Source organism: Branchiostoma floridae, unplaced genomic scaffold, assembly GCF_000003815.2.
Source record: "Branchiostoma floridae strain S238N-H82 unplaced genomic scaffold, Bfl_VNyyK Sc7u5tJ_1351, whole genome shotgun sequence".
NCBI classification, from domain to species: Eukaryota; Metazoa; Chordata; class Leptocardii; order Amphioxiformes; family Branchiostomatidae; genus Branchiostoma; species Branchiostoma floridae.
Genome location: NW_023365705.1, coordinates 63,956 through 88,257, shown reverse-complemented (window position 1 = coordinate 88,257; position 24,302 = coordinate 63,956). Strand labels below are relative to the sequence as shown.

At 42.0% G+C, this 24,302-nt stretch overlaps 1 protein-coding gene across 1 annotated transcript in view; it reads right to left on the bottom strand.

Annotated features, from left to right (window-relative positions):
* The window catches only part of LOC118407453 (acetyl-CoA carboxylase-like), a 46,970-nt gene that overhangs the window by 3,177 nt on the left and 19,491 nt on the right, over positions 1-24,302 (bottom strand). The window contains exons 25-27 of the mRNA XM_035807928.1: positions 23,456-23,605; positions 12,395-12,508; positions 10,846-10,908 (exon numbers count right to left, since the gene is read on the bottom strand). Coding sequence (XP_035663821.1) covers positions 10,846-10,908; positions 12,395-12,508; positions 23,456-23,605 — 327 coding nt within the window. The remainder of the gene's footprint in view (positions 1-10,845; positions 10,909-12,394; positions 12,509-23,455; positions 23,606-24,302) is intronic.

The window sequence follows — 24,302 nt, the reverse complement described above, 5'->3', positions numbered from 1 at the left end:
TGGTAACCAGAAATGGGGTTCACTAAACAGGAGTTTACAGCGGTAGATTGGAACATCTGCCGCTATTTTGCAACGCACAATGCTTTGCGAGGTCGGGCGTACAATTCCTCATTATAACCGAAAGTCGCACGACGTGCGTTTCCTCATTACAGAGCCCAGGATTTGCACAGCGTAAACAACATATTTTGTGTAAACAAACATTTTTGACGCAGCGATACCAAGCTAGTAGTAGATTTTTACTTATTTACAAAGAACTTACAACGAAAACTGATGATCTAGTTTGGTACTTTGGAGGAGCGAGTAGTAAACTTACAAACGATACGAGGAAATGCTCCGCCGACACCGTACCATTTTCTACTATATCTAACCAATCTATCTACGGCGTACGTAGCTGAAAATAAATGATAAACATTACAAAACAGAATTCATACCTTGTACTATGTGTGACTAAACCACAGCTTCCCAAAGGCTGACTCGAAACAAGTAGTGACGCAGGTTGTAAATGAACGGCCCGACTGTAAACATGGTTGTTGTTTGAATGACGCGGCTAAACAAAATATGCACGCATGCGCGCTACTTACCCACGTGTTACCTAGGCAACCAACAAGCGCAAAGCATCTCGGTCTGGGCGATACTATTTATTTTGAGGGGTGTCAGGTATACTATAATACATGTAATAATGAATCTATTAGTATCGCTAAGGTTCTTTTTTAATCACCTTGGTATCGCATTGTGGCAAAATTGATGGACAGATTTCATCCTAATCCCTGCTAAAAGAAATGATTTCATTGCTTTCAGTCCACACAAAAGTTAGTGTGATATTTATATTTTGCAAATAAAAAAAATATGGTTGAAATGAATAATGGATGATCCCAAGTTCGCCACTGTACCCTAACTTCGCCATGCTACTTTGTGTTTACTTTATTTTTAAGGTGGAAACTTGGAAGATTGTTGACTTATCGATCGAACGTACGCAGCATTTCGGTAGTTCGATTTTCCAAGATTATGTCCAAGGAGATCCTACGGTAGCATAAGATAGTATCAAAAGCTGGCAGAGGAGTGGAACCGGCATAGGAGTGTTAATGCGACCTGATTGGAGACTATTTCCAAAATATAGAATGGACTCAATGGAGACATAAAAAGGTAAGATCGTGTTACATTTTCTGTAGATAATCTGAGAAACCAAGTCAATAGATACAGTGTAACAATGTTGTAACTTATGTCGATAACACTAATAAGGTTACATTTCTTGGGAAAAACGACAGATTATAACCTGTTGGCTGCAACGTCGGGGTAAATGTTGGCAAGGGAAATACAACGATAACTACAGTTTTCATTTCACATCCAGCCAAGAAAACTCCCGAATATAGGAATAAGCATTACTTAATTCTATTTATACAAAATCTTAGCGGAAGGTGTCGGGAAATTCAGATGGAATTTTAATAGCTTCTTAATATAGGCTCTAGCCAAGCGATCGTACCAAAAGATACGTATCATGTAGTTCTCTCCATCTGGCCGTTGTGTCACTTCACTTGACGAATTCTTTGGGGATTTTTCCGAACTACCACTTCAATCCGCGAGACTCCCTGGGACGAAGTCACCTTTTTTTAACATTGTAAAATACTCCATTTCAGAATTTATTTACGGTTGGTTTGATACAATTATTACCTCCCCGTCTATTTGGTAGAGATGTTTCATTTTATATCTATCTATATCTTATATACATCTTATGTACGAATACTCGACTTAATTGTTCAGATGCCGGTCGTGTTATGGCAAAAAGAGAACCTACCGAATGTGTAGTTTGGATGGGTGGAGACAATTTCACCGCGTCGATCAATTTGAGTGACACATCCTGCACGAAACATTTTCTTTATCCTTGGTTGATTATTGGTGTTGTTAGCAGCTTATAATACAGAGTGATGGAAATCATTCTATAATGTCTTGAATATACGCATGTCTTTTGAATGAACTCCGTACGATGCGTTCTATCTCCAACATGCTCATGTCGGGGGAGACACGATCGGAGAATTCGGAAAGGACTTAAAACATTCATGATCCATTTGTGTCTCAATTTTCAAATTTGTATCAATTTACTTATGAATTTCTATTAAATCATCAACGTACCGTGTTGCCGACGAGTGATGAACACCATTGTATAATGTATTAAGTATTTGCATCGGCAACGTTCTCCATGGCATGCAAATCAATGTCTATCTGGCTGATTTGAATGAAGTACGATGTGTTCTATTTCCAACTTGCTCCTGTCGGTGGAGACACGATCATAGAGTTTGGAAAGGACTTTACATTCATGATCCATTTGCTTTCCAATATGTCTCATTTCAAATGTATCAGTTTACTTGTAAATTTCTATATATCAAATTATTAACGTACCGTGTTTCCGACGTTTGAAATAGCGGCCCGGCTGGAAGTAGTTGCTGACGAATTATGACCATGGTATACACTTACCTTTGATGCTTCAAAAGTAACGACACTAGTATGTCGTGACGTACTGTACATGTACTAGTATATGCACAGGTGTTGTTAATAAAAAAACAGCCTAGAACAGTTTTTAGACGTGTCAGAAATACATGTACATGTAATACGTACTAGAAGTAATGTTAATTTACGCAAAGAGCCAGCGCCAACACAAATAACTTTTAATAAACAAGAAATGAAAACAAATTCTTTAAAAAAAATGTCATTTTGAACCAAAGAGCTTTTCTTGAACACAAACTCAACACAAATCTACCCAAGGCAATTTTCCCATTGTTTTTGTTTCAAGCTGTTGTTTCCAAGTAAAGCTGTTCTATTGTTATACTGACAAGCAGCTTTCATGGATGGTTGTTTTTTCTTTGGGCGCTTATCTTTATACTAGTAATTTACCGTATCTTGTTAATTCCGTACTTCGTATATTTTGGAATGGATCCAATGTAATCGTTAGTAAGGAAAACAATGTGAAAGGAATTATTATAAAGTTCCTACCACCAAATTAAATGAAGGGGTAACAAGGTCCAAATTTTAAAGAAAAACAGTTTGAATCTCCTTATTCGAAGGTGGAAAACGGAAAGAATCAACCATTAATTTGCAAGAAAAGACTTTTCGTTTTTCTTCTTGTTCCTCAAATGTCATTTATTGTAGGGTAAGTCAAGACGCAACTTGTGTTAGTAAAACCAAGCTCCTTGGTAAAACCGTTGTTCTGAACACAGTTAATAGAAGGTAAGTTTCAATCTTCATGCAAACCAGAACAGAAATTTTTCGTCAGAACAAGAAGTTGAAAGAGATCAACATACAAGTAAAAGGGCGTGAGAAACTCTTCCTCCGACCAAGGAGGTTGTTTTTTTAACCTCCTTGCTCCGACTTGTTCCGACAGTTCACACCGACTTACTTACATATAACAAAAGGTAAGTTGATAGGTGATAATGATGAATGAATGAAGACGTCTATAGTGTAGTGTATTTCACGACTCGACGGTCAGACTGTACTGTCGGCTTTAACAAACGTTAGCGCTGATGTGTTGCAGGACATTTTGGACATTCAAGTCACAGCGAGTTGTGAACAATAGAGTGTGCACCAGAGTCCTGGACGTGACATTCTAGACACAGATGTGTATTACAATCTTTGGCTTTTGTCTGTTTCGTGGCAAAATACAAGAAACCAACATTTACCCCCCCCCCCCCCCCGACTTTGCCATAAAAAACACCATCCACGTTGTCACCAGTTAGCGAGATTGATTTGCTGATTAGACATTAGTTCGTCAATCCGAACACCAGATGTTGTTTTGTTGCATAAAGGGCTAATTCTACAGGGACAGTGGTATTGGGATTTGACATTTCTAGTAAAAAAACTTATTTCGAATAGCAGTATTTGAATTTATTTGGAAGTATTTGGCAATTATTATACACAAGCTTCAGGCATTGGTGTTCTTGTTCTTGTGAAGGAGCGATATTACAATCTATATACTATAAAAATCTATTCAATATTGTTACTGTATATAATCTATTGTATAAACTACTCTATATACAAAATGCGTCTTACTTAGTTGAAACCAGAAGGTTAGGATAAACGAACGTAGTGTTAGGATTAACAAAATATCGTCAACAGAACTGAACGACACACACACACACACATATATATAGAACTGAACGACACACACAGATACATGCACACACTTCAGAACAACACAACTGCTGGCAGACTGTTCTTCCTTCGACCAAGGAGGCTATACTTGTAATTAACCTCCTGCTCCGACACTTCAAACCCCTGAGCTTCGATATATTGTACCTGCGTATTGGAGAGAAAACAAACAGAAACTCATTATCCATCTCAAAGGTAGTTGACAACACCTTAAAAAACGGTAGGGTTTTACATGTAGGTTGAAATGAAATAACACTATATATAGCTGAGCGTAGATTTAATTTGTCAGAGGAATCCAGCCGTTTGATCAAACCACACTTCCCAGACTTTTCCTTCTTTTAACCATTGTTTTAATAAAACTTCGTAGTCCATTTCAATCGCCGAACCAAAAACGTTATATCCAGTACGAATTACCTTGTAACATGTGTTTATCGCTGAATTCGTCTGCGATTGCTGAATGAGATTAGATACAAGCCCCACATATTCTGTTAGTGTTATTTCGTGCACCGTAACCGTGAGAAGTCTGCTACATTCAAGTTTCCCGCACAGACCGCGGCCGACTTTGGTCATGCCGCCTCGGGCTCGCGACAAAGCGGTGGCGCCATGGTGTCTGGGAAGGACCATTCTCGCATGTTGTGGAAAAATTATTTGTAGTTTGAAAATATCTGGATAAACTAACACTGACATATATAGCCACAAAACGTGACTTTCCTTGTCAAGTTTCGCAAACAACAGTTTATCTACTGAGTTTAACGGTATAAAGTCAATAAAGAGATGCTTTATCAGAAATTGTGTTTCATTACTCTTTCCGACTTTGAGTCGTCTTTCCTCCTTGTAAGCAAAAACGAAGCTTGTCACTGAACATTGACGAAGAAAATCATGATATCTCGTGAGCACACCAAGCACGCCATTTGCCGGCGACGTACACCGAGAAGTAACCTGGAATCCAGTCAAGTTGTGGCTCGGCCTACCGTAGTTATTGTAGACTCTCTACGGGGTCAGTGCAGCTCTGAGCCGCCAGTGTAATCATTCACACCCGGTAGCATTTTCCCCGGTAGGATTTTGCCCAATGGGAGTTAATAATAGTAATAGCCTTTATTGCACATTCATGCCCTATCGGGCTAAGTACAGGCATATAGATACAAAGGGTAGTAATGCAGTAAACATGGTTTCTAAGACTAATCTAAAACATAAATTCTAAAACTATTCTAATACATTTGTTCGGCTTCTTCTCGTTTCTTAGTTATGTTAAATATGTAGCTTGAGATGTGTTTGTATAATGTCGTTTGATCAAAGCTCATAAGAAAAATGAATTTTTCAACACTAGACATATATTCAAAGCGAGGGAACTTTCCTATAATATAGCTAAAAAGAATACTTCTATCGTTACTATATAAACTACAATCTAATAGAAAGTGAGATTCATCTTCGATCTTGTTCAGGTTACAGAACTGACAGACTGTTTGCTCCAGAGGTGTGCGGTTGTGCCTCCCTGATTCAACACGGAGTTTGTGGCAGCTGATTCGTAGTTTGGTGATAATAGATCTTTGTCGTTCGTTCGGAATACCTATATAACAAGGGACTAAGAGCTTTGTTTGGAGTCACTGACAATCCCTTGACAAAGCTGATGCCCCGTTGTCTGTTAAAAACAAGTTATTCGATTCCTGTGTCAAACCTATCTTACTTTATGGGTCGGAGATTTGGGGCTCTTTCAAAAGTTCAAAATCTTGCCCAATCGAATCCGTACATCTAAAATTCTATAAACAATCCCTCAATGTCCCCAAAACAGCTAGCAATCTTGCTGCACGGGCTGAATTAGGGAGGTACCCCTTACACTTGGAGGCCTCCCTAAACGCCATTAAGTTTTTCACTAGAGTCTGCTTGAATGTGCCGGCTGATAGTCTCCAGGCAGACGCACTTTTATGTCAATTAGAATTAGACTCTTTAGGTAGTAAATGTTGGGCTTCCAATTAATAGCTTAATTAAAATTAATAAAAAACTGCTGGCCGGCAATCAACTCCCACTGGGCCAAGTCTAACCGCGTGAAAATCCTACCGGGTGTGAATGATTACCCCGGCGGCTGAGAGCTACACTGGCCCCGTAGAGAGCCTAAACTAACTACGGTAGGCCGAGCCAGTAGTAGACTGGATTCCAGGTTAACCGAGAAGAAGCGTCACAAAATACTCCAGGATTACCGATTGTAAACAAGACATCTCCGTACTACACGATAAATGTCGCTTGCCCAATAATACAAACATGTACTTCATTTTTATTCTTGGACTTTAATAACAGCTTTACGATCGTCAGCGTTCCCGCCAGGCATACGTCTTTACGTCTTTGGACGCATTTTTTTCTGGAAAGACGCACTCGGCTCAGCTGAATGCGTCCATAAAAAAATATGAAAGAAAGGCTGACCTGTACCACCAGTGTACAAAATGTATCTGGAATCTTTTTAAAAATCTGTCTTTATACGAAGGAATCCTACCTTTACAATTTATACTTCAAATTCTTCACTTTCCGGTCATCCTAGTAGTCTGGGCATGGGGCGGAGCGCGGCACGCTTTACAACTAGCGGACCCATGTGCGACACACCCAGCCACGCGCCAGTCTGAGCTGTCCGTTGCGCAATGTAATTTTTTGTAGTCCGTGAAATACGTCTGACAGTCAGCATTCTTTAACACTCGAAGAAATCTTATGCAGATTTTATTTTCTGATATTAACATGATACTTACTTGTCCTCAGTTTCACGTATTTGTTAAAGATTAGTGGGTAATACTAGTATTGAACAAGCAAACTGCTCTGCGCGAGTGCTGCACATCTCAACAAAAGTTCTCACACGGTGGGCAGTTGATTGGCAGTCGGTATCTTTGACAACAGGCCGCTAGCGCCAAGCAGTCTAGATTGGCCACCAGGTCCAAATCCAATCATCTTAATAACCAATCAGCGTTTGATAAATGTAATGTTGCACTCTGTTTATTGGTCACCGGAAAAAAACAAAAGTTACCGAGTATTAGCGCACGTGACGTTGGTAGCCGCCCGTGTCGTCTGGCAACTTGAGTTTCTTCCCTAGCTGCTAACAAAAAACGGTGCGCGGTAAATAAGTGAAGAATCCAAAACTATACACTTTATTTGTTATTTACAAAATTTCTTTTATTTCAAAAAGACAAAATTTGCGGCAGAAAAGGGGCCGCAATATTGTTGTCAAGCGTCGATCGAGTCGGCTGTGCACTCCGTGGCACATGTCACGGCACGCCCCCCTCCCCAGACGGACCGTCGATCGCAGCGCCGTCTTTATGGCTACTGCTTCAAGGTTACACCGGCAATGATCACTGCCAAAGAGGCAGCAGATCGTCCTCCTCGAGTAATGTATAACGTTCTTGATCTATTTAAAAAGAAATCCAGCCAAAGATTTCACGCCGAAAACGGGGTTACCTGAGGTCGCAGGAACAAACGCACGCTCGTGGAAAATGACGGTATGGCCTTGTAAAACCCCACCGATTCAAAAAATTTGACTAAAATCATCGGGCAAAATAGAAAAAAGACACAAAGTGTGATGGCGCCATTATTTTATCGTCTCGGAAAAATTTTTGATGCGGGAGGGCGCAACATCGATCGCACGAGGTAACGTTAGACATTTTTTTTTTCAATGACCGAAAATAATTGGCAGAATTTTTTTCACGGGCTGACGGACAGGCTAGGCCGCTAGAGCCCTGTTTCGAAGCATCAAAAATCCAAAATTTTCATATAGATATGTCTGGACAAATAATACCCGGGCCAGATCACGAAAGGCTGATTCCCTGTGCTTACAGTTGTTTTTAATATAACGTATTTTGATGAAGAGGGTGGTCGCCGATAACTGAAAATGGGAGTAAAAGAGGCAACCGACATCCAATCTCAAGTGCATGATTATCCTCTCAAATTGCAGGAAATTGTGTTCTAGAGGGTTTGAAAATCCAAATTTTCCCGGGGGAGCATGCCCCCGGACCCCCCTAGAATGCGAGCGCCTGCGGCGCTCGTCTCGCGCCTCCGGCGCTCATTACGCCCCTCCCAAATATTTGGACGCATACTTTCAAAAACCTGGCGGGAACGCTGACGATCGTAATCATGTTTACAATTTCATACTTAGGGTCTACATTTTAACACACATGTGCGCCTCAATTAAAAGGATTTACGATATCGAAAACACTGTATAGTAAATGCTAGTACTGTAATACGGTACGGTACGCACAAGTCTGGCAGAACAATTCAGGTAAACTCGGGGAAAACTGCGACAGCACAGTACACTTGCAGTCAGCAGAAATGGCGGCGTTTTTTAATGAAGATCTGTGAATGAAGATTTTTTTTGAGATCGAAATGTGTTGATGAACCATAATATACGCAGTACATGTACTAAGCTGTAATTACCTAAGAGTTGTAACAATCGCACATATCAAAGCCATTTGTAATAAAATTCATTATTTACATGGCGTCACCTTTGTTTACAGAAGTGAACCACACAACAAACCTTCGAATTCGTAGCCCATTTCAATCGCCGGACCAAAAACGCTGTATCCAGAAAGAATTAGCTTGTAACATGTGCGTTGAGCGCTGAATTCGTCTCCGATTGTTGAGTGAGATCAGATGTAAGCCCCACATATTTTGATTTCGTGCACCGTAAGCGTGAGAATTTCTAGTTCGCTGCATTCAAGTTTTCCCGCGCAGCCCGCGGCAGCCTTTGATCATGCCTCGGGCTCGTGACAAAGAGAGATCATCAATCAATTTTGCGTGTTGTGGGAAAATAATATGTACTTTAAAAATATCTGGATATATAGCTACAAAAGCGTTACTTTTCGTATCAAGTTCCACAAACAACAGTTTATCTACCGAGATTTAACTGTATGAAGTAAATTATGAGATATTTTATCAGAAATGAAACACCCTGGGCACTACGGAGAGTCCTTACAAGCAGTTTTAAACAAGATTACATGCTACAAAATCTTTGACTACAATGTCGATACACTAACAGAATCGAGTACCGGCAAGATACTGAATATAAACGTGAAATAATAATAAACGGAAAGAAAATGTGTTAAGTGCGATAATTCTACAAGGAAACAAAATGGTGTCGATCTTTGTTTATGATTTCACGTCGCAATGATAACATTTACCGGCGTGCCTTCTCCGCCATGGCTTGGATATTGGTCCACTATGCTTTGTTAAATCAAGCATTTTAACCTCCTTGGTCAAATACGAGCCATACAGGAGCTTGGGTATAGTCAGTTTCAAGTCAACTTTCACTTCCCCCGAGATTGAGTGCCGAGTCTTCACGCTCTCAGAGAGGGAAAATAAAGCCGTGTTGCCGGGCCTGGCTCCGTGCAAACACCGCTAAAATTGAAGAAGCGCACGTAATGGGTCTGGTTTGAGAGCCGAGTCTGGCGGGGCGGGCGAGAAAATAACCGTGTTGCCGGGCCTGGCTCGGGTATAGTCAGTTTCAAGTCAACTTTCACTTCCCCCGAGATTGAGTGCCGAGTCTTCACGCTCTCAGAGAGGGAAAATAAAGCCGTGTTGCCGGGCCTGGCTCCGTGCAAACACCGCTAAAATTGAAGAAGCGCACGTAATGGGTCTGGTTTGAGAGCCGAGTCTGGCGGGGCGGGCGAGAAAATAACCGTGTTGCCGGGCCTGGCTCCGTGCAGACACCGCTAAAATTGAAGAAGCGCACGTAATGGGTCTGGTTTGAGAGCCGAGTCTGGCGGGGCGGGCGAGAAAATAACCGTGTTGCCGGGCCTGGCTCCGTGCAGACACCGCTAAAATTGAAGAAGCGCACGTAAGGGGTCTGGATTGAGTGCCGAGTCGGGGAAAATATACTAGTAGCCGTGTTGCCTGGCATGGCTACGTGCAGACACCGCTAAAATTGAAAAAAAAAAAGAATCCGCACGTAATGGGTCCGCATTGAGTGCCGAGTCTGCCGGGGCGGAAATAAAGCCATATTAGCCGTGTTACCCCGGCCAGAACTCCGTGCAAACACGACTAAAATTGAAGAAACGCACGTAATGGGGCTGGATTGTCTTCATCCGGGGCGAGAAAATATAGCCGTGAATGCCCGGCCACTGCTACGTGCGAACACCGCTAAAATTGAAGAAGCGCACGTAATGGGCCTTTACCTGGGGCGAGCGTGCAAAGATAGCGGAACGCGAGCAATGGCACGTTTCGTGTTGACCCTCGTGTGAAGAGAAACCTCACGTCGTGCTATTCCTCATATCATGGTCCCCTGATATACCTGGTAGAGTTGCTACACTTCTTGTAACTTTCTATACCTAGGGAAATAAGTCAATGATTTGTCCACTAGCACTGTACATTGTTGCTCATACTGTCTAGAGCTACTGGTATCTATGCCTTTACTTTGAAACTTTGAAACTTGCAAAATCAAAGCACAGGATGCAATTCCCTAACAGAAGTGTAACCCAGGCTCCCTTTCGAATGACATCTACACTTTTAACTTTGGAACTTTGGTGATCAATAATGTCAGATTTACATGAAATTCTAAATTCCTAATTAAAAGAAGGTGGCATTATGATATAAAACTACAGAAAATAAATGTTGTGACAGCCACACCATGGATGAACTTAAAGAAGACCCAAGCAGACAGAAGTCACAGCCAAACAGAAAATCTACCAAACAAACAAACAACAACAACAACAACAAACAACAGCCATGGCCAACGGCCGTTACCTCTTCAACGAGGTTTTCGCTACAGAGTCCGGCGGGAACGTTAACGCGGCCGCTGGGAGAGGTCTGCAGTGGACAGACATGGGGAGGGTGAGCAGCATGGGGGGAAGGTGTCAGGTTACAGTCATGGTGTCATGTTACAGTCATGGTGTAACATCTTACAGTAATGGTGTCATGTTACAGTCATGGTGTCAGGTTACAGTCATGGTGTAACATCTTACAGTAATGGTGTCAGGTTACAGTCATGGTGTCAGGCTACAGTAATGGTGTCAGGTTACAGTAATGGTGTCAGCTTACAGTAATGGTGTCATGTTACAGTCATGGTGTCAGGTTACACTAATGGTGTTTCATGTTACAGTAATGGTGTCAGGTTACACTAATGGTGTTTCATGTTACAGTAATGGTGTCAGGGTCCAGTAATGGTGTCATATTACAGTAATGGTGTCAGCTTACAGTAATGGTGTCAGGCTACAGTAATGGTGTCAGGTTACAGTAATGGTGTCAGCTTACAGTAATGGTGTCATGTTACAGTCATGGTGTCATGTTACAGTAATGGTGTCATGTTACAGTCATGGTGTCATGATGGTGATACAATATGGTGTCAGGCTGAAGTAATGGTGTTAGGTTGCAGGTCCAAAGTTAACTTAAGGAATTTATTACAGTTTCAAGAGAGTTAAATGTTAGATTATCATATCAACATGCATGTGCAACGATTGCAAATCCATGCCCAGGGCTAGACTGCATTTTGTTTGAACCTTTATTTATGATGAAGCTCAAATCAGCCTGAATGAGAGAAAGCTGAAATCAGCCAGATTCTTTAATTATGTAACTCCTGAATTTCTGTATTTGGGCTTGAAAGGATTTTGTGAAGAAAGCACGCCATATTGCTGACTTGTGTCCCCTACCAGGGACCAGGAGTGTGCAGTTTGTAGGAAGAATTCAAACAGGTAGTTGAAGTTGTGGTGATGCGACAACTGATCAGGTTTGAGGAAACACGGGTTTACAAAATAAACATAAAGGAGAGAAATAACAAAAGAAATAGCAATGTGAGCTGTGCTACAAAATGAAGCATACGTGATGAGAATCTGTCATAAAATAACTTCCTGCAGACAAATGTGCCTGGTATACAACCATTACTTGTCCCGTTTCTTCATTGATCTAGCAAGATTATTTTTTGTTTTGGGTCAATTAAAAGCGGTCTCACTCTCACCTGTAGATTTTCAAATGATCTCATCTGTGAGTTTTAGTGACTGGTCTAACTTGTACGTTTTCATCATCTCATAATATCAAGATTTAAGGTGGTCTCATCTATATAATAAGTGTCTCAGTCTGTGCATTTCATTTCGTGGTCTCACCTGTAGGTTTCAATGTGGTAAGTTTTCATGGCTGTCAACAGTGGTCTCACATGTGAGTTTTACTATGGTCTCACCTGTAAGTTCTCGGGGCAGAACTGGTGGCCATTCATGTCAACAGTGGTCTCACATGTATGTTTTCAGGGTGTACATGTACATGTCAACAGTGGTCTCACATGTAAGTTTTACTGTGGTCTCACCTGTAAGTTCTCGGGGCAGAACTGGTGGCCGTACATGTCGATGGCTGACAGGAAAATGGACTCCACCTGGTTGTGGCGAAGCTCGTACGACGGCTGGTGGGCGGCAATCAGCACCTAAACAAACAAACAAACAAACAAATTACAATCTGTGACATTGATACCCTGTGGTAACCTCTTTTCAGTGATGTTTGTCATAAAATTCTGACTGATGATCACAGCTAGCTTAGCACCACCTTGTGTCATCAACAAGGCTTTTTAAATTGTTCTTTCAAATTTGTATCATTTATTATTATAAACTAAGCAAATGGGCAATGTTGGCACAGAGAGAGAAAATCCTGGCAAGACAACACATTATACATTCAACCTGCTTGAGAGGCTAACTGCAGTGAGAAAGAGAGACAAGGACGGTGACAAATCTCTATCTTCATGGCTGCCTCCAAACAATTTGAAGGAGGTAGGGAGTACACAAGTTTCAAGTAGCTAAGGCCACACCAATTTAATTCCTTGGTTCACGGATTCGCTCGCTCCTATTTTTTGGAAAATGAAATAAAGATAAAATTTACCACTCAGCAAATTTTCACCATTAATGAAACCATTCACCAACTTTCTGGTGTAGCAAATTGGCCTTTATATTATAAACTCCTTAAGTGTGGGTACAGGTGCTGTTACTGTACAATAATAGTGTTTTTGTACTTTTTTCAAGCTGAAAACTTTTTTTTCTTTATGTTTTGGATTAGCCGTTACCTTTACCCCAACCATTTTACAATTTTTATTTTTATTTTTATTTCGCCCTCTCGCTCCATTTTTTTAATGAAAAAATCCGTGAACCAAGAAATTAAATTGGTGTGGCCTAAACAAGGTTAAACGGCATAAACCATCATGCCAGTTTCAGTCAGCACTGACCCGGATGTTGATCATGAGCAGAGGCACAACACATGTTTCCTACTACATGTAAGTTATATTATCTCAAACACATTTTCAGGGCCAGGCACTGACTTGAAGTGATATTCAGACTTCTAACCCAAAAAATCCATCCTCAAGTAGAGCTGCCATTAAATGGCCTGCAGTTACCCCTTTCAAACTCTGGTAAATAAAATACATGACATTCCATCCACCTGTCAGAGCACATACATCACTGACAGGAGAAACACTCATCATATCCACGGTGCGTCATCAACATGTCTCCAGCAATATTGGTAAATTCTTTCCAAATTTCTCTTTTACGAGAGCCACAGAAGATCCTTACATGTTTACCAGTAAAATTCCTCTGTCACAAACAGTATGTCCTTCAACATCTCTCCAGCAATATTGGTAAAATTATTTCCAAATTTCTCTTTTACGAGAGCCACAGACTGAAGATCCTTACATGTTTGCCACTCAGATTCTTCTGACACAAACAGCACGTGTATTGTCCTTCAACATCTCTTCAGCAATATTATTAAAATTCTTTCCAAATTTCTTCTTACCAAGAGCCACGTAGGATCATTATATATATGCGAGTAAAATTCTTCTGATACAAACAACTTCACTCATGATATTGGACTGCTGTCAGCATCATCAAAGTACACTTAACAAACTCAGCCACTCCTTGACTGAAGTTTGTTCACCCCGACACAGGAAAGCAGCCCAAAGTCTGTGCGGAAGCTGACTGGTTGTGTGAAAAGAACGTTACTTGCAAATGGCTTACCAACACAAAGATGTTGTTATTTACATGTGAGCCAATAAGCTATCCTGGTTTTGCAGCTAAAACACCTGCCAGGAAAAGTAACCACAAACACTTTCTACGTGTCCTTCAGCATGTCTCCAGCAATATCTGTAAAATTCTTTTCAAATTCCTCTTTACCAAGAGTCATGTAGGATCATTAAAACTTTGTGAGTAAAATTACTCTGACAGAAACAGCCTCACTCATGTTTGACTGCTGTCAGCTTAATCAGAGTGCAACGAACTCTACTACATTTTGCTTAAAGGTCGTTCACCCTGACAAAGCTAGGGAAGCAGCCAAAAGTCTATGAGGAAGCTGACTGTGGTTGTGTGAAAAAAATGTTACTTGCAAATTGCTAAGTGTTGTTCTGAATAAAATGAACAGACACAAAGTAAGAACCCTGAGCTTTTGCTCTACTTAAAGTTTTTGTAAGATGTTTATGCAACGATATATGTTGATAGATTTATTAGGACTGGGCAGGGCTTTAGCCAGCTCGAAATTTTTTTCCGTCAGCCAATTACAATCGTCGCGAAAACCGCGAAAATTAATTAGAAGGACTGAACTGAGACCTTGAAAAACGGGTTTTAATGAGATTATCATATGCAAAAGGCGCCGACACACATTGTCAACAATCATAACAATAGCAAAACAAACAATGTGTGGCTTTTACGGCCGTGGACGGAGTCCCCAGGCCGCCTGTAGCTTCCACCAAGGATTTTTGTCCGTCAAGGTTGACGGATTGGTTTTAAAATTTTTCCGTCAGACGCAGCAAATTTCCGTCAATTGACGGAAAAACGGACGCTGGCTAGACCCCTGGGACTGGGTGTAATCTGTGAGCCTGCTATATTCTATCTGACCATCACCTTCCTCATCATCTCAATGAAAAACGGCCTGGGGCAGATTTGAGCTTCTCATGAATAAATCAACTTTAAGGTTCAAACTAACAAAACCATAGAGGATTAAGGGTTGACATGCAAGCCAACAATCTGCCCATTTCTGTTGCTTGCTGAAACACCTGTCTGATGGATTCTAACACTCATTAAAATCACAGGAATGAACCTTTTTCTTGTTGTAACATGTTAATCCTTGAGTCCTCTCACTCAAGCATGATGCTTTACTTGAGCTTGAAGGATAAGCTAAAGATAAGTCCTAGATTAAGATGTCAGGCAAGGAAGGACATCTCCTGTCCTCAGAAGTGCATTAGCAGCAACAAAATTTGCAGTCTTATAACGTCCTTGCTCAGTCCATAAACAGGTGCACAATCACGTTTTAATCTTCTTCTCACATTCTCTCGTGTCTCTTGATATGTCACAGCTTGCTGAAACATCATCAGTAAGCTTTGTTCTGTCACCCATGGTTACCAGCTATGTAAAACCCATCAGACAAGCACCAGGAAGCATTTCTGGATCCCCAACCGTCCAGCTTAACTGCATAGTTCTGCCACTTCAATGAAGCTGATGTTGTGGTAACGCAGGATGTCGTACATCATGAACATAACACAAATTGCTGACAGACATTGATATTGCAAAGCTGCCGTTGAGTACAACTTAATGTAAAGCGCACCTGCAAATTTCTGCCATTTCAAATTAAGCTCGCTGTCACCATGGAAACAGCCCACGTCAAGATCGTTTCGAGAACCTTCGAGAACCTCTCCCATCATGCAACATTTCATGTTTCCACCCAATCAAACTACAGCTTGCAGAGTTGCCATGGTGACAACCTACGCAGGAACATTCATAATGACTGCTCCAGCATAAAACCTGTTAATAAAGCAGCTGTGAGGCATTCTCCAGCCTGCCTCCACAGACTTCACCTCAACCTTACTGATCGGTGCAGCTACATCGCTCTTCTTGCCTTTTCCTGGCTGACAACTGTACTGTAGACAGTTTCCTGTGCTTACTTCCATCAGTGCAGCCACATCGCTCTTCTTGCCTTCTGGCCGACAACTGTACAGCAGACAACACAGCTACCTGTCCATACTGCTTCGTCTTTCAAGCTGCAGATCATCAGCTGTATACAGACTCATACGGACTGGAGCCTTCTTGATCAGGTGCAGTGACATTATTCAGTCTCCTTTCCTTCTCTCGGCAACCAAAAGCAAACATCAAAGTTTATTCTTCAAGCTACAGTTCACCAGAATCAGCTCCAAAAAGGCTCAACCCTTCTTGATCAGGTGCAGTAACTTTTCTATCCCTTGAAATTCCTTATCCTAGCAACAACGTAGACATCCAAGACCACTGATCAAAGCTTGATAATTCTTTAAGCTGCAGTTGACCAGCAAAAACTCCAGACAGACTCAACCTTTCTTGATCAGGTGCAATAACATCACTTGTCTTTTCTTCCCTGCCTGCCAACTGCAGACATCTACAGCTTCCTGAACTCCCTGTCAATCAAAGCTTCATCCTTCAAGCTGCAGTTGACCAGAATCAGCTACACAAAATGGTTGAAGACGGCACCAACTTCGGAGCCCTGCTGTCCTGCTACTGGAACCACTTACAGAACAAGACAGTAACTTACCAGCAGGCCCACGCTGCATGTTCCGCATACGAGGACGCTTTTGAGCTAGGAACTGGACTTGCTATTTTCTACGGGCTGACTGGGATACTCATCATCGCTGCTAACATTTCCCTGCTCTTGGGGATCATCTGCAGGCGAGAACTACACAAACCCCGGTTCCTCTACATCTCAAACCTGGCAATGGCGGATCTGCTTGCAGGTATCGCACTCCTGTACCGTAGTGTAGGCCACAGGGGCTACAGTACTAACTATGGTTTCATATGGACATTTATCAATGTAATCATATTTACTCAGTTAGTCTCAGCCTCTGCTCTATCCTTGTTGTCCATAGATAGCTACCTCGCTGTGAGGCATCCAATATTTTTCCACATCCACGCTGACAGTGCCACACTGCGTGCACTTGTACCTATGGCTGCTTTGTGGATCGTTCTTTGCTTGTTCGCCTTTTCTCCCAATATGGGATGGAACTGTCTGGATATGCAGGCCATAGCCACTGACTCCGCCAACTGCCCTCCGTATGTGTATCATCCAGTAGCCTTTGTCATTAGCTTTGCCTTGATAATGCTCGTGTTCTGTAGCATCATGGCCTTCACAAACTTCAGTGTGCTCCTGAAGATAAGAGAAAGACGGAAGACAAGACTTGGTCAGGCTGGAGCAATGTCTGAAAACAATCCTGGACCGAGTGGGGAGGGGGGTGGACGGAGTGGGGAGGGGGGCGGTCAGCCTGTTGTACAAGACGAAGCCAACAGGAAGTTTGAGAGAAGCGTACACAAGGCCAGGACGGTGATGCTGCTGGTTGCCATGGCAATGGTCCTCTGGCTCCTGCTGCTCCTTACTGTCCCGATGTTCTGCATCATTCGCAAAGACCTGTGCCCCGTTGGCAAGGGAGAGGAGGTGTTTGTGTGCCTGAACTCGCTCATCAACCCCATCGCAACTCTCATCCGCACGCCCGACCTAAGGAGGGAAATCTGGCGCAGACTGACAGCTGTCCGTCAGGTGCTTGTCGCCGTGATACGGGGAAACAGTGTGAATCCACAAGAAGACCAAACTGGAACAGGAGATGCCACAAATCTACAGGAAGGTCCTGCACATGGCGAGGGACAAAACAGCAACACAAATTCTGCTCCTAACAAACAGCCTGGCATGAGGAACTTTGAAATTTACGGTCTACGTAGGATCCTTCATGACCAGGCAACTGTAGGGCAAGAAAGATACTTCTACAAAAGGCAGGCAGAAAACCTCGCAGTTGTTGAAACAGACTGAACTGGACATTGACAAGGGACCTTTATAGAAGAAGATATTAAATGCAAGAAACAAAATGCTGGATATACATTTCAATGAGCAAAGTTGGCAAGTACAAAATGTACATGATATAACTGTGGAGCAACAATGGACAATGAGGTCTTAAATAAGTTTTTTGATTTGATATGATAATTTAAACTTAGAGAGAGAGAGAGTAGAACCGTGTTAACTTGGTAGATACTATAAATAGATTGTAACTGTACAATGTATATTTTATGTCATGTATGTGTCACATATCATTGATTTGTATTCTTAATTGTGGGACGGTCTGTTCTAATTCATATGGTGACTTAAAATATGTTCCCTTCAGAAACTTCAAATATATAAATCAAGATCATCTAAAACATGTGTTTTTCTTAATTCATGAACAGCTTTCAGTAGCAGCTGGACTATCAATGGTAGATAGAATGGTGTCAGTGTGCGCTGAGGAGGAAAGAACTTCTGTTTAGTATTCTGTTTCCTTTTCTCCTAAAAAGTAATCAATATCACTTACAAAAAGTTTACTTGTATTATTAATCAGTTTTACATGAGTACAGGTCTGTTCCCTATACCATAACAAGCATTTTAATGTATAATGCTAGAACAGGATCTTCTGAATTATTGGCTAAAAAGTGGGTTATAGCCAGTTAACAAAATAATGCAAACTATTACTGTTCCTCATACCATCACCAGAATGCCCCTTCTATACTCCCACCTACAGGTTCCCTCAACATTGCTACATTTACACGGATATGCAAAGTTACATTGCTACACTTACACAGATATACACACTGTCAGTTACATTGCTACATTTACACAATTCATATGGGTTATGGATAGTAGGGTCTGGCAAAAATAGGTGAACTTGAATTTAAAGGAGAACCAAAATCTATTTCCAGTTGATGCACAAGCTACTATCAAACCAAATATAAGTGTGGTGGGATCTTTACTATGCTCAAGGTGTGTCTCTTCCCAAACAAGGGACCTCCATATAATGTCCTATCTGTGAGACGGCTCGAACGGAAGCTAGATACTCATATCCACCTGAGTGAAGTGATGAAATATGTAAAGAGCCTTTCAGAAGGGCACAACGTCAGGGCTTGTCAGGGGATTCAAACCCAGGACTTCTAAGTTCTTGGCCAAACACCTTAACAGTGCACCACATGACTTAAACAATGAGGTGGTTGGAAGACCTGAAGTTAAATCATACTCGTCAGACGTTGGGACTTAAATTGTCTTACTGTACACAGTCGAGTAATATGTTTTCCTATTTTTTTTAAATTAGCAGTTTACAGAGCATCCCAAACAACTTAATATGTTCACATGCCTGACAAGTCTAACTACAATAGGTATCACCTGTGGGCATGTTACACAATTTAGGCAAACTAATGTCTGAAATTAGCCTCAGGCAGTCCAACCACCTCAGTGCCAAGTTGAGGTGGTTCATTAAACAGGACGCACGGCTGAAAAGGGGGTTTGCCTGAGAACTTTAAGGCAACCTCTGGCTGTTATACACACCAAGAACAGATCTGTTTTTCACCTTCAATACCCCTAGTCACGAGATTCCCCCCAACACTGCCACGTTGACAGCAGCCACACACAGACTCGAGCAATGGGTAAGGACAGCGCTATGCCCCCGTTGGAGGAAATGCTACATTTCAAGCATTCTGCACCCAAATATGGTCGGGCTACCATTGCTGTTGCCATAGCAGCCCTCATTCTGGGCACTGTTACCGTGGTAGCACTGGTGGTGGTTGCTATAGAAGCGAGGAACACGAAATCAGAACTGCAGACCAGACTGGACTCAGACATGGTGAGTCGCATTTTCTCCTATCCATGCTTTTGTCTCAATTTCTGGGTGCCTGTATAAGGCTATTGATTGTATTGAAATGTTAAGTTAAAGCCCTTCACACGCCAAAAGGTGCATATAGCGCAGGTGGATATAGCTATCTCCGTTTCTGTAGCGCTGAGCCACACAGCTTTGTGCAATCACTACAGCAGGGGCTTAGTCCACTGGTGGTGGTGGGTGCTAAACTACAGTAACCATATCTTCCCTAAATGCTGAGTCCTAAGCAGAGAAAGCAGTATGGACCATTTCTAAAGTCTTTGTTATAACTCGGTCGGGGATCAAACTCACAACTGCAAGGCAAACACTCTTTAGTACACTGTAGATACTTAAGCTATTAATGTCTAAATCCTTTAAATGCAATTTTATTTTAAACTGTCTGCAAAACAATGAAAGCTAATCTGTGTTACAAACACACAGCAAAGTCCTGCTTGCCATGTTGCCATAAACATTTTTTTTCAAACTTGTTTTTGCCTGTCTGCTTTCAGCACCCTGAGGGCCCGGATCACCATGGTGACACCATGGCTGTCAAAGGTGCTGACGACCCCGGGACCAAGAGCAGGTGGGCTGGGAAGGAGAGCCACCACAGGTCTAAGAAATCAGATGATGGCAGCAAGCTCACAGGTTGTGAGAGTGACATACATGACGTATATGTATCACAATGACTTCTTTAACACTGTAAAACTTTGTCAATCAATCAATCAATCAAATAGTTTATTCGTTAAAAGGCGACTAGCAGCCAGGGGCTGAATTATGCCCACTTCACAAAACAAAGTATTGCACTACACCATTGTTCTTGCATGACATATTACAGACATTACACGTTAAAAAGGTATTTACAGGTATGGCACATCTCATAAATTATCTCGTACGTTAAAATCTGGTACACTGTATTGACTAGCTATAGTTCTTCACGTCATGGAATTGAGTATACGCAGCAGTGATGGTACTGGACTATTGGGAAACCTAACAGTTCTGCAGGTAGGTATTGTTAGTTTGTTGGAGTTTCTTAGTGACCGTCCGTGCGTTAGCCTCCTGGGAGCTGGTACTAAATCAACAGTTCTTTCTGATGTCGTCATGCTGTTCGCAAACTTGACACACAGGTTAGCTCTTCTGCTAGCAAGTGTCTCTAGGTTACAGACATGGAGTGCCGTGTTGTAGTCTGTGTAGGCCCGCCCAAGGATAATGCGTAATGCCCGCTTCTGCACTCGTTCAATCAGCTGAAAACTTATAGTACCTCTGTCAACCAGTTAGCTAAGTGTGGTGAGTTCTTTAACATGCTCAAGGTGTGGCTCTCCATTTAACGTCCTATCCTAGAGACGTCCCTAACCAAAGCTGTTTCAATTGATTTTCCAGTGCTAGATAATGGGGAAGGACACGAGGACCAAAGTGAAGAAGAACATACTGGGCTGGCACCAAACACTGCTTCAGGCGAGGGACAACCACAAATACCTGTCATCACATTTAAAGGTTAGTAGTAATTCCACATGCAGCACTAGTGGGGTCATATCACATAACTGCAGGCAGGACCCAGAGGTGCTGGGTTCAAATCCTGCCATCTAGATCTCATGCCCTTGGGATTTGGCACATTACAAGACTTTCCTATCTCCACACAGGTGTAAAAATGGGAACCTGACTATGGTTGGGGGGATAAAAGGCAATGGAAGGAGAGGGTTGGGCTCCACCTTGCAATACTGTGCCCTACATACAGCGGATAACTTTTGTGGAGTTCGACTTAGTTGTACAATGTATTTTTCTTAGGAGTTTCAGTATAAAACTCAAACTCAAACATATTTTTGCATGTCAGCTCCTTTATTTTGATACCTCCTCGTCCCTACGAGTAAAATCCATCTCAATCAAACATGACTTATTACTTGCAGACTGCCAGGACCTTTACCAACATGGTTTTGACGCCGATGGGGTTTACGTGATCCGACCAGACGTTGCCCCATTCCCATTCCAGGTCTACTGCGACTTTGATTCTGACAGTGGCTGGACAGTTATCCAGAACAACCAAGGCACAACTGACTGGGACAGAACGCAGGACTCGTATAGCACTGGGTTTGGGGCTTTGGAAGAAGACAAAAACTTCTGGTTGGGACTTGAGAAAATTCATTGGCTATATACCCAGAAAGATACCCTTCGTGTTGATCTGAAGGCCTGGGACAGTGACTGGCTGTACGCAGACTATGAACAGTTCGGGGTGGGGGATGAAGTTTCCGGATACATGGTGACCTTTGGTGAATACTCGGGTACAGCAGGGGACGTCCTGGGGCCTCTAAATGGTACAAAATTCTCCCCCCCTGATCAGGACAATCATGTGGGGGGGTCCGATCTAAGCAAGGCCCCAAGGGAGGAACGGGGCAACATAAACGTCGCTCCTTGGTGTTACTATGGCGATAATAATGGAGACGCAAAAGAACACGGCAATGCCATGAAGTGGGGCAACTTTTCCATTAAGAGCTTGGTCATGAAAATCAGACCAGTCTCCAGTTCACCTTCAAAGGTTGAACAACAGTGTGTGACTACAACTCATTCGGATATAAAAAAAATTCATAGGTTTTGTTTATAAATCTGCTGATCAACTAATCTTACTCATTGTCACTGTTGAAAGACAGTGGATGCTGTATGAAATGTCTGTTTCCAAAATCATTTCCAATTGCTTGCCAATGAGCAAATTCATGTTATTTGGCATAAGTTTATCTAACATATTAAGTTATTCTTCTTGGTCTATAACTATCATGATTTCATTATTTTTATGAAGCTGAAAAGAAAACAGGCTTCAGGATTAGATTAAAAGTCACTTCTAAATCATAATGATATTTCTTGATATGTTATTCAATTACCACAGTCCTCAACAACATGGTAACAGACAACTTTCATTCTGATGATAGCTAAGCCCATTTCAGCAAATAACTATTTAGTATGCATAAAAACCATAAATCAAGACAGGATAAGGATGTTCCCAATTCTTCTGACTCTTTGGCCCACATGCCTCGAGCAACCAAAGTACAGCGATAATGTGTGGAATAAATATTGTCTTTTAGTATATGCTCCTGAACAGTCATTTCAGCACCTAGGACAGGACATTACCATGATGTTCACAGGAAGGCTTAACAAGAACTTTGCTAAAAATTGTGCTTCTCTCACACAAACACACCTTCCTACTGATTATGGAACGCAAACAACTGGCCATCATCATCATCATCATCATGGTGAACATTGAAACATTACAAAGGCAGTCAGAGATGGCAGACTTCCCTCTTTACCCGCACTGCTTTGCAACCCTTCCTGCACCATTTGGTGACTATGAAGTCAGGGAGAAACTCAACATGAAGTTCCAAATTTAAAGCAATACATTCTAGTTCAAACTGTTCCTTCTACGATCGCAAAAGAAAGGAGGTCTTCAAAGAGGCCACAAAATTCCTCCCTCATTTCTGTGTTTACAGACGAAAGAAAACTACTCTCCTCCTAACATCACAGAATCTACGCATTACAGAAAGTTACCGAAAAGGCGGGATCTTTTGTCTTCCAATGTCTCAGAAAAAGAAGTTGAACCTGATAAGAATGTAGTGTCTTAACTTATTGGCTAGAGTAGACACATGCTATACTGTTCTACATTATATGACCTTCCCCTTTCAGGTCACTTGCAATTAGCTCTCCGGCAGGAATTTGCAATAAACTTATTCAACAAAATCAGAGACGTTTTCCTACCTGTCTGGCTCGGAGAGCGACCTTGGAGTTTTCCGTCTTGTTCAAGGTCGTGAGCTCGCTGAGGATGCTGGTCAGGTCGTCGGTCAGGCCCGGCTCTCGCTCGCACAGGTGGTCAATCAGCATGATCACCAGCTGGTTCATCTTAGCCACCTGCAATTATACACACAGGTGGTCACAGCTGGTTCATCTTAGACACCTGCAATTATACACACAGGTGGTCACAGCTGGTTCATCTTAGACACCTGCAATTATACACACAGGTGGTTCATCTTAGCCACCTGCAATTATACACACAGGTGGTTCATCTTAGCCACCTGCAATTATACACACAGGTGGTTCATCTTAGCCACCTGCAATTATACACACAGGTGGTTCATCTTAGCCACCTGCAATTATACACACAGGTGGTCACAGCTGGTTCATCTAAGACACCTGTAATCATACACACAGCTGGTCACAGCTGGTTTATCTTAGACACCTGCAATTATACACACAGGTGGTCACAGCTGGTTCATCTTAGACACCTGCAATTATACACACAGGTGGTCACAGCTGGTTCATCTTAGACACCTGCAATTATACACACAGGTGGTCACAGCTGGTTCATCTTAGACACCTGAGGTAGGACATGACATACTGTAAACATAAGCCTAAACCTGACCCTAATCCTAACCCAAACACTCGCACATAGTGGTGCGTACCTAAAGCCCGGACTTAGAATTGCCTAAAGCCCGGACTTAGAATTGGACCTAAAAATGTTTAGGTCCAAATCCAAAAAAACCCTAATGTCAGGAGCCCAGGTCCGGACTTGCAAAAAGCTATCTGTCACTTATATTCCCTTTTTTTG